Below are 14,576 nucleotides of genomic sequence, written 5' to 3' on the forward strand. Positions count from 1 at the left end.
TGATGTAATGAAATGCTTCTTCTAAGTATGTGGTTATTAAATAAATAATTAAAAAAAACCCTCTTGACATCAAGACAAACAAGATAAGAAAGAGGAAAAATGGGGACTGGTTAACTAATTTTCAACTCACTCTCAACTTATTTTTATTGTTATTGTTGGACCACAAAACATCACAGATTATGAATGAAATTTAACAGTGTGTAAAGTCCTTGAGAACTTGGAGAGATGGCTCAGCTGTTAAGAGCCCTGGCCAGTCTTGCCTCTTGACATCAAGACAAACAAGATAAGAAAGAGGAAAAATGGGGACTGGTTAACTAATTTTCAACTCACTCTCAACTTATTTTTATTGTTATTGTTGGACCACAAAACATCACAGATTATGAATGAAATTTAACAGTGTGTAAAGTCCTTGAGAACTTGGAGAGATGGCTCAGCTGTTAAGAGCCCTGGCCAGTCTTGCAAAGGACCTGGGTTTGGTTACCAACACCCACATAGTGGCTAATAACCATTAGTAACTCTAGTTCCAGGGGATCTGATGCCCTCTTCTGACCTCCACAGGCATTGCATAGCACGGGTACACTTACACACATGTAGGCAATGTACTCATACACATAAAATGAAAATAATAAAGAAAATACTTTTAAAAACAAAAATATTTTGATTTAACTGTGGCGTGCTCAGCACTAAAAGGGTCCTCTATATCACATCCCCTTCTCCAAAGGTTCAGGTATCATCACATAAAATGGAATGGAAAGTTTGTGGAAGTTAGAAGTAGTAGACGTCTGTAGCAAAACAGCATTGCCAGGCATGACAGAGCCGTTGCACACATGAACTTACAGCAGCTGGGACTACATACACAAGACCTGAACAAGAACAAATCAGCCAAAATCTCAGCATGGAAGAAAGAAGGGCTCAGGAAGCCCCGCACTTAGCTAAGGAACTATTGACAGTTGATGGCTGTTTGAGGGAGGGAGAGTCAGAGTTCTTCAGGGATGTGATCTTGGAGAGGAGACACTACACATGCTCCAGTAGATGATCCTGCATCCATGTACATACAAACAGCACTAAATGAACTCAGTGTGTTTCAAAACAAAGTATATGAAGTAGGCCAGAAAAAGTGGTGAGGGGATGGGGAGGAACTGTATGGGAGGGACTGAGGGGTGGGTTTGATAGAAACACATTATATGCATGTATGAAACTCTCAAACAACAAAATAATAATAATTTGTTTTAGAATGTTTCAGATAGTAATTATGGGTAATAAGAAAACACAAATGCCATTAAAATTATGTTTACTGAAGATGCATATTTTATGAAGACTTATTTTCTCTATATTGTAGTTTAACATTTTAGACGTCTGTTTGAGAAATTTTATAATTCCTAATTTCAAGTAGACTGTCAATGTAAAGAATTGTTTTTCACAGAATTTTAGAGATACCTATAAGAAATGAGATGGAATTTTTCATTTTAGGAACCGACAGCTTCAGAGGCATTTAAAGTCTACATACTCCCCTTTCTAATAATGTGCTCTTGTCTTACCACTGAACCAGGAAGAATAATAATCTTAAACTGTACAGAAAGATTTGAAGTCTTAAAAATGACCTCGAGAAATTATAGTGGGATGAAAGGAAATGATAAAGCTAAATAGAAAACTCATATATATATGGATATTTATAACAATAAGGAATTATTTTAGGACCTGAATATGTAGTTTAGTACTAATGTGCTTGTGTAGCATGTGTAAGGCCCTAGGTTCCAGCCTCAGCATTATAACAAACCAACCAACTGCCTAGCCAGTCAACCAAACTCACTAACTGTTCCAAAGAACTTACGCTAGTAACTAAAATAATGAATCTTAAAATAAAGATAAAATCTTAAACAAAAGTTCAGATTTAGGATTTTGAGTTTGGACATGGCCATTGAGTGACTCACTCTATCGATTCTAATAGGTGAAAAGGAACTTAGGAATCACTTAGGTAAACAGTATTTTATAATGAGAAGTCAACATTTATATAGATTAATGACTTGGTCAAGACCACATAGCTAACTAATATCAGATCTAGGGCTAGAATTTGTTTTTCAATACCACCACAATTGTCCTTCAGTGCGCAAAGGAGCATTGGATAAATGGGATGTGTAGTTCCTCTATCATTCCACTGAGAAACAGCAAAGACAGTAACTTACCAGGAACTGAGGGACTACAGCTTTTCTGGAATTATGTAATTTTAGTTTTAGATGGTTGGATTAATCTCTACTTTCCCATAGCAATATATGAGGATATCTTATGTTAGATGTGACACTAGAGAGAAGATAAATATTTAGAAGAAAAGGGGGAGGGTGCTAGAAATCCTGTCAGACTGTTAATGAACCCCAAACAGATAATTTGGAGAATTATTGCTTAAAGGTATCTTATTTTCAAATGGTTCTAGAACGTCATACATAAAATGAGAAAAAGAACCTTTATTGTACCTCATTAAGGAATTGGAAAAAAGTGAGAGCTTTACTGAAGAACTAGTAGGTCTCAAAAACTTCAATCAGAAATTAAATTTGTTAATGACCAAGATACTGATAATAAAAAATCACTATAAAGAATTTACATAAAAGGTTCCATTAAACATACAGTGGAAGCAAAGCTAAAACCATTTATTATTTAATAAAGACATGTAACTTAAATAGATATTCAAAATACAAAATTTAGGGTCAGGAAATCAATGAATTAAGAAAATGATTTTGCTAAAGAGGGAATTTGAAAAGTAGGATTAAAACATTAAAGAAGTATTTTTTAAAGTTAAAAGATACCTCATTTGGAAAAATGCAGTAAGATAAAAAAAAAAAACATTTTTCTGGAGGAAATGTCTCTCGTTGGAGAACCCCAAAAGCCCCTTTATCCTTGTTCTTCTAAGTTAACAAAATAGAAGCATGGAATCAAATTTCTTGAGAACTGTAGTGCTAAAAATGTAGCATTGGAACTGTTATTGCTTTGGAACTGAATTATGAAGAGTTGATGGGCAGAGGAAGAATAAAAGCAGACTCCAATACAACATGGCTGGCTAAAAAAAATGGAAAAACATCAGACTCCTGGCAGAAGGAAGCTCAAAGACTTTAGTTGCTGTTGGAGAGTGTTTTATGAGCCCAGTTACTTCTAAATTGTTGTTGGGGGTAGCCAATTCAAAGTTAGATTTAAGTCAGACTCTGATACAATTGATGAAAGACTGCTAAAGTATCATAATAACTCAATAGTCTTTCTCTTCTCTCTTCCATGTCAACTCAATATACCATAATTTATAATATATCATAATTTGTGTTTCACAGAATATCCATCCTTTGACTGTTTTCCTTTGACTGGCACAAAGGGTCTTAGAAAAGAGTGCCGTTTTGATTCTGTTACTAGGTAACAAATGCTGAGCACTACATGTTGAGATTGAACACCTCAGGTTCACAAATCCCAGACTGCTACTGTCTGTGGGATACTTGAAGTATCAATTCACCTAAAACAGTTTGTGTACATGTAACTTCAGAAATCTTTTATCTCTGTCTGCAGAAGAAATTCAGAAACCCCTTACATAAATGAAGATTTTTTTCTGGGAAAGACTCACTCCTGTTATCAATGATAATTAACTAGAGCTTTTTTATTCTACTGTGAAAAATGTGATCACCCTTAATAACATACCATATATGCTGAATTAAAATTAATTTTGCTTAAAAGCATTGCCCTACTACATGAGCACATTTACAGGGCTAATTCCTGCATGAGTTTACTATCCAATCTTCCTTAGGGAAAAGAGAAAATGGTATTGTAGGTGGGACTGATGTTCTCTTTTAAAAAGAAATTCATTTGTGACCATGCAGATTAGGTACAGTAAATGCTCTTTTAAGAAAGTGGTTCTTCCAACTTACTTGATATAGTAGGGCACTTTGTTTGGTGAGATGGCTCTCTCCCAAGGACCCTGGACCGAAGCTGAAAAAGGATAAAAAAAAAAAAAAAAAAAAAAAAAAAAAAAAAAAAGCAAAGAGGTCAAATTCACCGCAAACAGGAAAGACAACATTAATCTCGAGAATTACAATTTTACACTGATACTGGTCTGTTTGCTCAGTTGCCCATGAAGACAGGATGGATTAACCTGCTGTTCTGAAATTTCTGGTCGAATCTAAGTGAAATTGAACTCATTCAGGCACAAAGATAAATGCAAAAGGGCAAGAGGATCTTTCTACTGCTAAACCTATACAAGATAAGAAACAGAATGAGTAGACTGACGGCTTTACTCATGTGTCTCCACTGAGTGCTTCCCTTATAATACTTGCTGTTGTTGCTTCTCAATAGCTTTTCTTATTTGATTGACTAGGTTTTGTTAGTTTAGCAGATGAAATATCCCTCTGTGATATATTTCCATTCTATGTTATTGAAACTAAGGTACTATGCATGGCCCTCTTCTATGCTTATTTTTAATTGGTCAAAGTGGATCCAAATCATTTAGCAATTACATATTTAATTGGGTTCTTGAAAATGTCAATTGATCATCATAATATTGTGAAAAGACATAACAAAGGTAATAGAATGGCATCTGATATAAAAATTCAGTATGAGACATATGAACTCATACACACAGAAATACACACACACACGTGCAGTATATACTTGAAATTCACTTTGTGACTTTATTATGCCTAAATCATATCAATCATCTTTGAACTGTTCTTTTTTAAATTTTTTTTATTTTATTTATTATTTTTATTTTATGTGTATGAGTGCATTGTCTGCATGTATGTATATTAGTGTACCACGTGTTCGCAGTGCCTTTGGAGGCCAGAAGAGGAGGTTAGATTCCCTTGGAACTTGGGTTGTTAGTAACTGTGTGGGTGCTGGGAACTGTCTTTTTTAAATTTTAAAGAGGGAAGTGTCTCATTCTCCATGCCTGACTGACTTCGAATTCAGGATCCTCTTTCCTTAGCTCCCTGAGTAGTCGGGACTACAAGTATGTGCTATATCTTTCCTGGCCTTTAAACTTTTTTTTTTTTTTTGTAATACTTAAGTTGCACTTTTTTTCTTTACTAAGGCTGGTCCACTACAAATACCTTTTATGTACTGTTCATTCTTTGTCCCCATTCTTTAAGACAAAATAATATTGTTTAGAAGGAACTGTAACATTTACCCAAAAATAAAATCTTCCTCCTGTATGAAGTTTTGAGATGGGATTTTTAAGAAATATACACCATGGTTTCAATTCCCAGTACAGGAAAAGCAAAACAAGGATCATAGAACAGTATCAGAAATAGAAGTAATAAGAAGCATTCTTATTAACATCTAACAATTCTATGTGTGTATTTTTTTTCCTGAATCTTCATCCCACGAATAATTTGAAGCACAGCTGATGCTATTATTTCTTTCTGTGAAAAACTCCCTTCTAAATTAGTCTCACAGTAAATTCACTCATCAGTGTATTGAGAGGTAAGAAAACGTCAAAGCGAATATATCCTTGACTACACTGTATAATATGAAAGTACAGCTTCTAATAAAAGTTAACTTCAACCACTGCCAGACAATTTAAGGGTAATGAAACTCCAGCTTCTTTGTTTTATATAGAGTAATAGAGGGATTGAATCACCCAACCTTTAACCAGGCATGCTGCTTTGTCCCTTGGAGATATGTCATTTAAATGATATAAGCAATGGATTTGTATTTCACAGGTAATTATGTTTTTTTTTTTTCCTTTTGGCAGACAGAAACCCTTAATAGGGAGAAAAAAAAGACGTTCAGCTACTTCTTTGATGTAGTCACTAGACTTCCATTTCTCTCTGTCCTTTGTATATTCTTTTCTTCTTCCTTTACCTTGCCTTCCCTTCTTCCCTCTCTACCCCACCTCTCTTTCTTCTAACTCTTAGCTGGAATACAGCTCTTTTGCCCTAATTAGTTCATACAGTAAATAAGACTTGATTTAAGAACATGGACCAAACGCCCTGACCCACCTGTTCAGAATCTGATGTTATGGAATTCTACAAACCCAAGCCTGCTCTTGCAGGAAGCATAATGGAGATTCAGCAATCCCAACTTCTGGCTGCGCAGTGGAGCTGCTTAAAAAGAACAGTATAAGAAAGGAAGAAGAGAACCCCAGAGAGCATCTGGTTTAGTGAATACCAGTCGTACGAATGGCTACACTGAGAAATAAATGGTTAATTTTTCCTTGAAAGTCACTATGAGCTGGGCGTGGTGGCACATGCCTTTAATCCCAGTACTCTGGAGGCAAAGGCAGGCAGATCTCTTTCGAGGCCAGCCTGGTCTCCATAGTGAATCCAAGCCAGCTGTAGCTACAGGGAGACCCTGTCTCAAAAAAGGCCAGAAAAAAAAAGTCACTATGGACCAAGTCCTCATGATTCCTGTCATTGTTTCTTTCCAATTCTTTATCATTCTAATAGTTTAGAAACTTTCTGATACTTAGCATGTTAGGTATTTCCTCCCACTGCTGAAGAATCAGTTTGATTTTCTCGATCATTCCTAAGCATCTCTCAGGGAAAATTGTGCAGAAGATAGCTGCAGGCTATTATGGCTTGGCTAAATGACATGTTATACCCAGAGGGATGGAGTTGGAGGCCAGCATGGGCAAGATCAGGTTTCAAAAGAGTCAAAAAAGTTCACCTTTTCCCCCCAAAAAAGAAAGGAAAGAAGGAAGAAAAAAAGGATGAAAGGACTCTTCGAATAGAGAACCAGCAAGAGAATCCATGGTAGCTGGCAGAGATAGCAGCAGATTTATATAAAATATCTACAATTCACTTTGCATTGTTTCAAAAGGAAAAAGTCCCAGTTACATGCCAGAGAAATTATAGAATATGCTTGAAATAAAAAAAATGTAAAAGCTTTAGAGAAAAGAAATTTAGGGTGTGAAGAGGTGACTTAGTGGTTAAAAATCACTGGCTGCTCTCACAGAGGACCTGGGTTTGGTTCCCAGCAGCCACAAGATGGCTAACAACTGTCAGTAACTCCAGGGGACAGTCTGTCCTGGGAAATCTGACTCTCTTTTTTGTTTGTTTGTTTATTATTTTTGTTTTATGTGTAGGACGGTATAGCCTGCATGTGTGCAAGTGTACTTGTGTCATGTATTGCCCACTGAGGTCAGAAGAGGGCATCTGATCCCCTAGAACTGGAGCAACAGTTATTAACCGCTATGTGGGTGATGGGAAACGAACTCAGGTTCTCTGCAAAAGTAACCAGGGCTCTTAACCACTGACCTATCTCTCCAGCTCCTGACACCTTCCTCTGACCTCCATGGGTACTTCATCACCTGGGGGCACTTACTTACATTCACGCAATACACTCATACAGAGAAAATAAAAATAATAAATCATTTAAAAAAATTAGGGGTTGGAAAGATGACTTGGCAGTTAAAATCACTGACTGCTCTTGCAGAGAACCCGGGTTCAATTCCCAGAAGTCACATGGCAGCTGACAAGTGTCCATAACTCCAGTTCCAGGAGAATCTGATGCTCTCTTCTGACCTTTGAGGGCACTGCATGACACAGGTGCTATTATGTACATGAAGGCAATATACTCATACACACAAAAAATAAACAAAACATTAAAAATTAAAATTCCAATTTCTAGATTAGCAAGAAGTTAAGTTCCTGCACTTACAGTTCTTCATTATTAATCTTTTCTACTTAAAAAAATATAAAAAAACTTTGTCTTTATACGTAGCTGTCAAATAGGTCCAATTGGGAAATTCAGTGCAGTTTTCTTCTCTAAAAAGATGTTTCCCCCTTTGACTCACAGTTTATAAATTCACCTAAGCAATTCCTTTGCAGGCATAGTTTGAAAACCTGTGACTTTATCCTGAAAAATGTCCTTGATGCAATAAAAAAAGAAAAAGGACAACATCCTCCCTTATTCCTTCCCTGCCTCGTCACCACCAGATGTACATTTGCTGGACGGAAGTGCTTGCTTTTGAAATAATACACAATTGGACTATGGTTCTACGGGTCTGGGTGTGGCACTCATTCAGAAGAGATTGTTAAAAGATGGCAGGCCATTTCATTCAGAGCCACCAGACGATTCTGGTTTTGAATTTATTAAAAACTCAATCAAATATGGAGTAACTCTTTTAAGTGTACCCCCAGAATTATCGTTTAATTTCTCACAGTACTGCCAAGGCCAACAACAGCTGTTTCTTATCTCAGTGCACCAGTGGAAGCTTGTCATCCTTCGCAAAGCTGGCTGGCACAACACACACACATATACACACACACATACACACACACACATCTTTTATGCCTGATGTGTCCATTTTTAGCAGTCCATCAAAAGCAGATTTATTGGCAAATAGTTTTCATATGACACCAGGCTGTCCTTTGGTATTTTCTTATATAGATGTTTTTATAACTACTATGTGTAATTCTGATGTGGCTCTGTGATTCACATTCTCCAGTGTAAAATTCGTTCATTATCATACAGCACCAGCACCATAGTGTATTGTCTACTGAATTTAAACAGTAAACTAAACACGTATTTATTCCAAAGCCAACCTGTGAATTTCCCCTTGTGTTACAGATGCCACATGTTGTTAAGAACAAGAAAGGATAGCAATTCTACCTTCAAATGTTTTTCCTCCCTCAAGGTGCCGTGATTCAATATTGTGCCCAAGGTGGTTTGAAAATCACAAATACAGGCCACATTATTTAGAGGAAGTTCTGATTTCAACCATTTTTTGATGCATGATGAACAGAATGTGCCAAGTGATGCACCCTGGTGTTAAGCCATATTTCAATCGACAGAGGGGCCTAACCAGAAAATTGAAAAGAATGCTAATGTTACAAGCCGTGCCAAAAGAAGACTCTCTGGAATTCCAACCCAATTGCAAGAATTAATCTTTGTATTTCTCTTATACTTGGTGGACTTGGGGCTTCAGATAACATGGTTGGGTCAAAATAAAAAGAAAGTCAAAACAAAGTGGGGAAAAGATGAGAAACATAAAAGCTTTCGCTAGAGATAAAATAGAAAACTAACTTGTCAAGTCAAGAAAAAGACATCAAGGAGGTGGGAACAGAACTCAATGGTAGAGCACTTGTCTAGGCATACATAACACGTTGGGTTCAATCCCCCAGTGCCACAAAAAATAAAGTAAATAAATAAATAAGAAAGAAAAGGTAAAGAGAAAGATTTTAGGGCTAATCTACTAACCGTTGGCACTTGCTTCTTCAGAATTATACAGATTGTAGTGGTGGTTTCATGGGTACATTTTACATTGGCATAATGAACAATGTTTGTTAGTTAGCCTTCAACCACTATCTTCTTATAATACTCCGAAGGACATTTTTAAGACTTCTTTTCTAATTATTTTAGCTTACATGCAACTTTAATACCACACACATACTATATGCTTGTTTATGCATTATAGGTATTTGTAGTTTCTACATAAAACAGTAACACGTTTTTTTTTCATTCCTCAGAAGCCTGGGCAATGTGGTCCCACTGAGAATGCTTGATCTAGAGGCAGCCGGGAAGGGGAAGGAATAAGGGAGTTACTGTAAATTTCTTATGTGACTTAAACGACTTTGTTTGATACTCTTAATGAGCCGTGAGGAAGGTATTACTTTCATTTCGCAAATGATGGAACCATTAAGACTATGTGAAATAACATACAGTTAAGGTCACTTGCTTAAATTAGTAGAAGATCACAACTTTGTGGTGTTACTCAAAATGAATTTAATGAATGCTTCATGAAAGAGAAATCAAACATATTATGTCTTTTCTGTATCCTGGACTGTATGTCACTTAATGTAATCCTAAACATATTAAGAAATCACACTATGCCATTATTACAGATTAGGGTACTAAGGCTCCAGAATGTTCAGCGAACTGCATCCAGGTCTTTTTAGTCTGAACTTTCTCATGTGTGGCACATAATAAGTTTCATCAAATGGTTACCCTCCCCCCCCCAAAAAAAACAGAGAAAATAATAAATCTCTGTTTTTTAAAAGTATAATTGTCTAAGAAGCAAACATCAGCAGCTGTGTGGAGGAGGAGAATGGAGGAAAGAAGAAAGCTACGACTTGCTTAAAGTAAGCATGGAGGTCAGACACACGGTGGACTAGCAGTCACAAGGTAAGAAAAGAGCTGTAGAGAAAGAGTACAGAAAATCAAAATAGTGAGGCAGGCCAAACTGTTAGGGAAAGCATGCTCAGAAATGAGACAAAAGAAAAGTGGACTGCAGACACTCCTGTGGTATGATAAGCTACTGCCTCTCTCTTTGGTTTGTGAGACCAGGTATTACTATGTTACTATGTATCTCAGGTCTCAAACTCGTGGTCCTCCAGCTGCAGTCTCCCAAGTCTTGGGAATACAGGTGTGCACCCCACACCATATTCTAATGCTATGTAATCCAAGTTACCTATACTATTACTCGACTTCTAAATTTATCCTCTGTATCCTTTCTACCAAATGAAATGCTTTTGTAGTTGCTTGAACAACTTCGTTGTCACTATATTTTGAAGGAGTCTATTGAATTTCCCAATACTTTTACTATAATTAGAAACAGTTCAAACCCACTTCCCTATGATCTGTGATCTCCACCATTGGTCCTGTTCCAAATGTCTAATATAAATCATCTGATGAGTTCAGAGAAGGCCATTTCAAAGGTGTTGAAATTGTTTCACCTGCTAAAGACAAAAACAGAGCTCTAGTCCCCTATCCCCAAAAGACAAAATGAGCCTAACATCCCTTCAGTTCTTATGCAACAACTTTTTACAGATCATTTTCTACATGGTAGCAACTGAACAGAGTGCTGGTGCTATTGGAGTAGGTAAGAAGACACAGTTCCTTGTACTTTGTGCTTAATTTTAGTCTCAGTATAGTTTTGAAGAGCACATCTACTATCTTGATATTAAAGTCCACCAGCTGAGTGTTGTGGTGCACACCTTTAATGCCAACACTTGGGAGGCAGAGGTAGGTGGATCTCTGTGATTTTGAGGCCAGCCTGGTCTACATAGTGAGTTCCAGGACAGCCGAGGCTACAGGGAGACTCTGTCTCAAAAAGACCAAAAACATTCAACCAAGTGGTATTGACTAAATACACATTATATGCTCAGCCCCATGCTAGGTTTCTGTAGGCAAGGGTGAAGTAGGGTGAGGTATGGTGGTATGAGAAGGCAGACCATGTCTCATGCTCATAAGGACTTTATTAACCAAATGTTATTGAGTTTTAGAAAAATACATATTATAATGGGACTGTATCAGTCAGTTTTCTGGCAGGAAACAGATGGTATGTTCAAATTGGGCAAGAAGAGTTTAATAAAAGGGTTGTTAAAAGAGGCATATTCAGGCTATAGGGAAATCACAGGGGAGAACATTAAGAACAAGGAGCCATTTTGAATCTCGTGAGTAGGATCATGGGGCAGGATAACTGGTCATTGACTGAATGAAGCAGGCAGAAGGGAACTAGGGAGTAAGTATTCCTATCTCAGTCTCAGTTTTCCACTACCCCTACCAAGGTGCTCTACCAGCTGAGCTCAAGCTGAAGTGAAGAGGGTTCAATATTCCATTTATTCAGCTTGCACAAGTCAACCTTTAAGGCCCAGGGGAATGCAGGAAAGTGTAGTGAGTGAATGCACAGGGTGTTTATGTTCTTGCTTTGCTCATGGTTCTCTCTAGATTTTCAATCAGTCCAGAATAGGACTGGCAAATAATTTTTCCAAAGTGTCTCTTCCTTCTTCCAAAACACTCCAGAGTTCCTCTCTATATGGACTAATTTTGAAATTCTTTGTCTTGATACTTGCCCTTGAGTTATTGGTAAAGAGGGGTCCCATAGACCCATCCAAAAAGAATATAGGTTATTGACATTGATCTTTGGAGTCCATAGGAACTTGATGGCTAGACTCTACTGTGGAAGATACCACATTCTTTTGTCCCAGGACTTGAAGAAATTAAGCTAGTACAGACTTAGAAACTTCCTTCTGGTGAACTAGCTTTCGTAGTACCGTAAGATGCTATACAGGCTTCTGGGAGAGAAAAGTCATCAAGAGTCTTATTCAGATGCGAACCCTGTGAGCTACAATAATGACCGTCTTGGCAAGATAAGCTATTGGTGAAATAGTAGCATGAATGCTATAAGGCAAACCACTTTCTGATGGGATTTAAGGCCCACTCCACAGGAGAAAACACATGCTTAGTACTATAAACCTTTCCAAAAACTCAGGGCTCGGGAGCTTACAGTCCCTAGGGATGAACCTAGTCCTATTATTTTGCTAAATGACTTAGTTTCACACTGCCTTCTAAATATGTATCTCAATAGCTATAGATTAGTGCAGCTTTCAGACTTCAGAGAAATTTCTTTGTGCAGTACATGGTTAGTGCAGAAACTTGAAACTTGTCAGAGTGCAGAGAGTAAGTTTCTGTGAAATGCTCAGCCACAAATGGAACATAGATATCATACCCTCTTTCATGAAGGCTCAGGGATCATTGTGGAAGATTGTAAGAGTTAGAGGCTGGAGAAGGCTGGAGTGAAATAGTGTCTCCTGGGCTTAATAGGGCCACTGCACTCATGAATTCCCAGTAGCTGTGGCTGCCTGTAGAAGACCTGCACAAGACTAAGCCAGTCAACATTCCAGCATGGAGCTGGGAGGAGCTCACCAGCCCTCACCCTTACCTGAGGGGCTGTTGACAGTTGATGACTTCTGGGGAGGGAGAGTCAGTTTTCATTAAGGGTGTGGCCCCTTGTAGGATGACTATCCCCCAGTGGATGGCCCCACATATATGGTCAGCATTAATTGAAGTCAGTGCATTAAAACAAAAAGAAAAGCTTAAAAATCATTTTATCTTATATACATAATGATTTGTCCAGCCCACCTCACTTTACTTTCCTCTCCTATTTTTCAAGGGAAGTACAGTTTATTTCTTTTCCCTCAATGTTCATGACAGCTCTCCATTTTCTTTGATTATTATTATATTTTCTTTACAACACTAAAAAATTCCTTCATTTGGTATCCAAGGCTTTTTATATCCTAACCTCACCTTACCTTACTTCTTTATCCTAGTCCTTCTTATGTGACCCGGATGCTTCTTGTCCACGTATTTGGAATTCCAGCTTAGTGACAAAGACAGTTAACTGTATTATTCCCAGTATCTGATTTAGTACAGTATTCCCTTCCTCGTACACCCTTATCCACATTTTTGCTTTCTGTAGTTTCAGTTATTTATAGTTAACTATGGTCCAAAAATATTGGATGCAAAATTCTAGAAAAAAAAATTGCTATGTTTAAAATGGGACACTGTTCTGAGTATTGTGATAAAAATCCCATGCTGAAAGTCTCTGTTCCTTTCACTTTTCATAGTGCATTTGAGATACATCTATATTTCTATAAGCATTGAAGATACTTTGTTCCTTTTAATTAAACAATTAATGAAATTCTTCAGTAATATTCCATTATATATGGTGGATATATTATTTAACTATTGAATCTGACATTTAAGTTACTTCCAATATTTGGCAAACACAAACAAATCTTGTATGAACATCTGTCTTCATGCTTTTATTTTCATTTCTCAAAAAATAAAAAAGCAAATGTGTGAGGGTAGAACTTCTGAGTTACTGGAGACTTCTTTCTTTTGTTTTCTGAGTCAGGTTCTTGCTATGGAGGCCTGGATGACCTTAAACTTGTATCATTCCTCCTACCTGTGGCCCCACCCCAAGTGCTGAGACCATGGACACGGAACAACACATCTGCTTGTAGCAGGGACTGAAGGACTGAGTGATACTACTTCACCCATTTATAGGGAAATTCCTCTTTATGATGTTTTATGGTGCAAGGCCACAATGAGCATCTTGGCAGATAAAACTTTGAACACATTGTTGTTAATTTTTTAAGGAAAATTCTTTAGAAGTATATTTGTTTGATTAAAGGCCAGGAACATTGTAAAGACATTTTATATAAATTACACTCCTGCCAGCTAAAGCCTTTCTTCATGGATTCATGTGGAAAGAGAAAACTCTTTTTTTTCTTTTCTTTTTTTTTGTGGATGAAAGCTATCTTTTTGTACGAGTCTCAAGGCACATTAGATATGACACGACGCAGTGGATTATTTGAGACTATGCCTCTCACATATCCCTCTGCTCCTGACATACTATAAATACTTTAAATGGAGAAAGGGACTCAGGATACAGACTTTCTATTCCACTGTCAAATTCAGAGTTTGAGATTATGTAGCAATTACAGATTCTGAAAACTTGAGTCTTAATTTGAACATCACTTCATGAGCTTAAGTCCTATTGCTCCTCCCCCCGAATCTTATTTTCCTTAAGATACAAAATGAAAATAGTTGTTCTCCATTTCCAGGATACCAGGATAAATGCTAGACAGTATGAAATTACTTTGCAAAATGTTAATAACTTTCAAAATAATCCTTGTGATCACATGTATAAGATGCGTGAATGATTATAATTATAGGATTAGCCTCCCTGCTTCAACTGGGCAGTTCAGTCCATGAATCCACTGATAACTACTGTAAATGTGCCACATGTAGTATACAATATGATAGTGAGAGATGCTTTTGAACCCTACCCAGCTGCCTGGGCTTACAGCTCTTCCTTTTACATC

General features: G+C 37.2%; 1 protein-coding gene across 1 annotated transcript in view; it reads right to left on the minus strand.

Annotated features, from left to right (window-relative positions):
* Positions 1–14,576, minus strand: part of Dmd (dystrophin) — a 2,373,110-nt gene that overhangs the window by 212,519 nt on the left and 2,146,015 nt on the right. Inside the window, exon 62 of the mRNA XM_017795501.2 lies at positions 3,897–3,957. Within this exon, the coding sequence (XP_017650990.1) occupies positions 3,897–3,957 (61 nt within the window). The remainder of the gene's footprint in view (positions 1–3,896; positions 3,958–14,576) is intronic.

This window comes from Nannospalax galili, unplaced genomic scaffold, assembly GCF_000622305.1.
Source record: "Nannospalax galili isolate Female #2095 unplaced genomic scaffold, S.galili_v1.0 scaffold7, whole genome shotgun sequence".
NCBI classification, from domain to species: Eukaryota; Metazoa; Chordata; class Mammalia; order Rodentia; family Spalacidae; genus Nannospalax; species Nannospalax galili.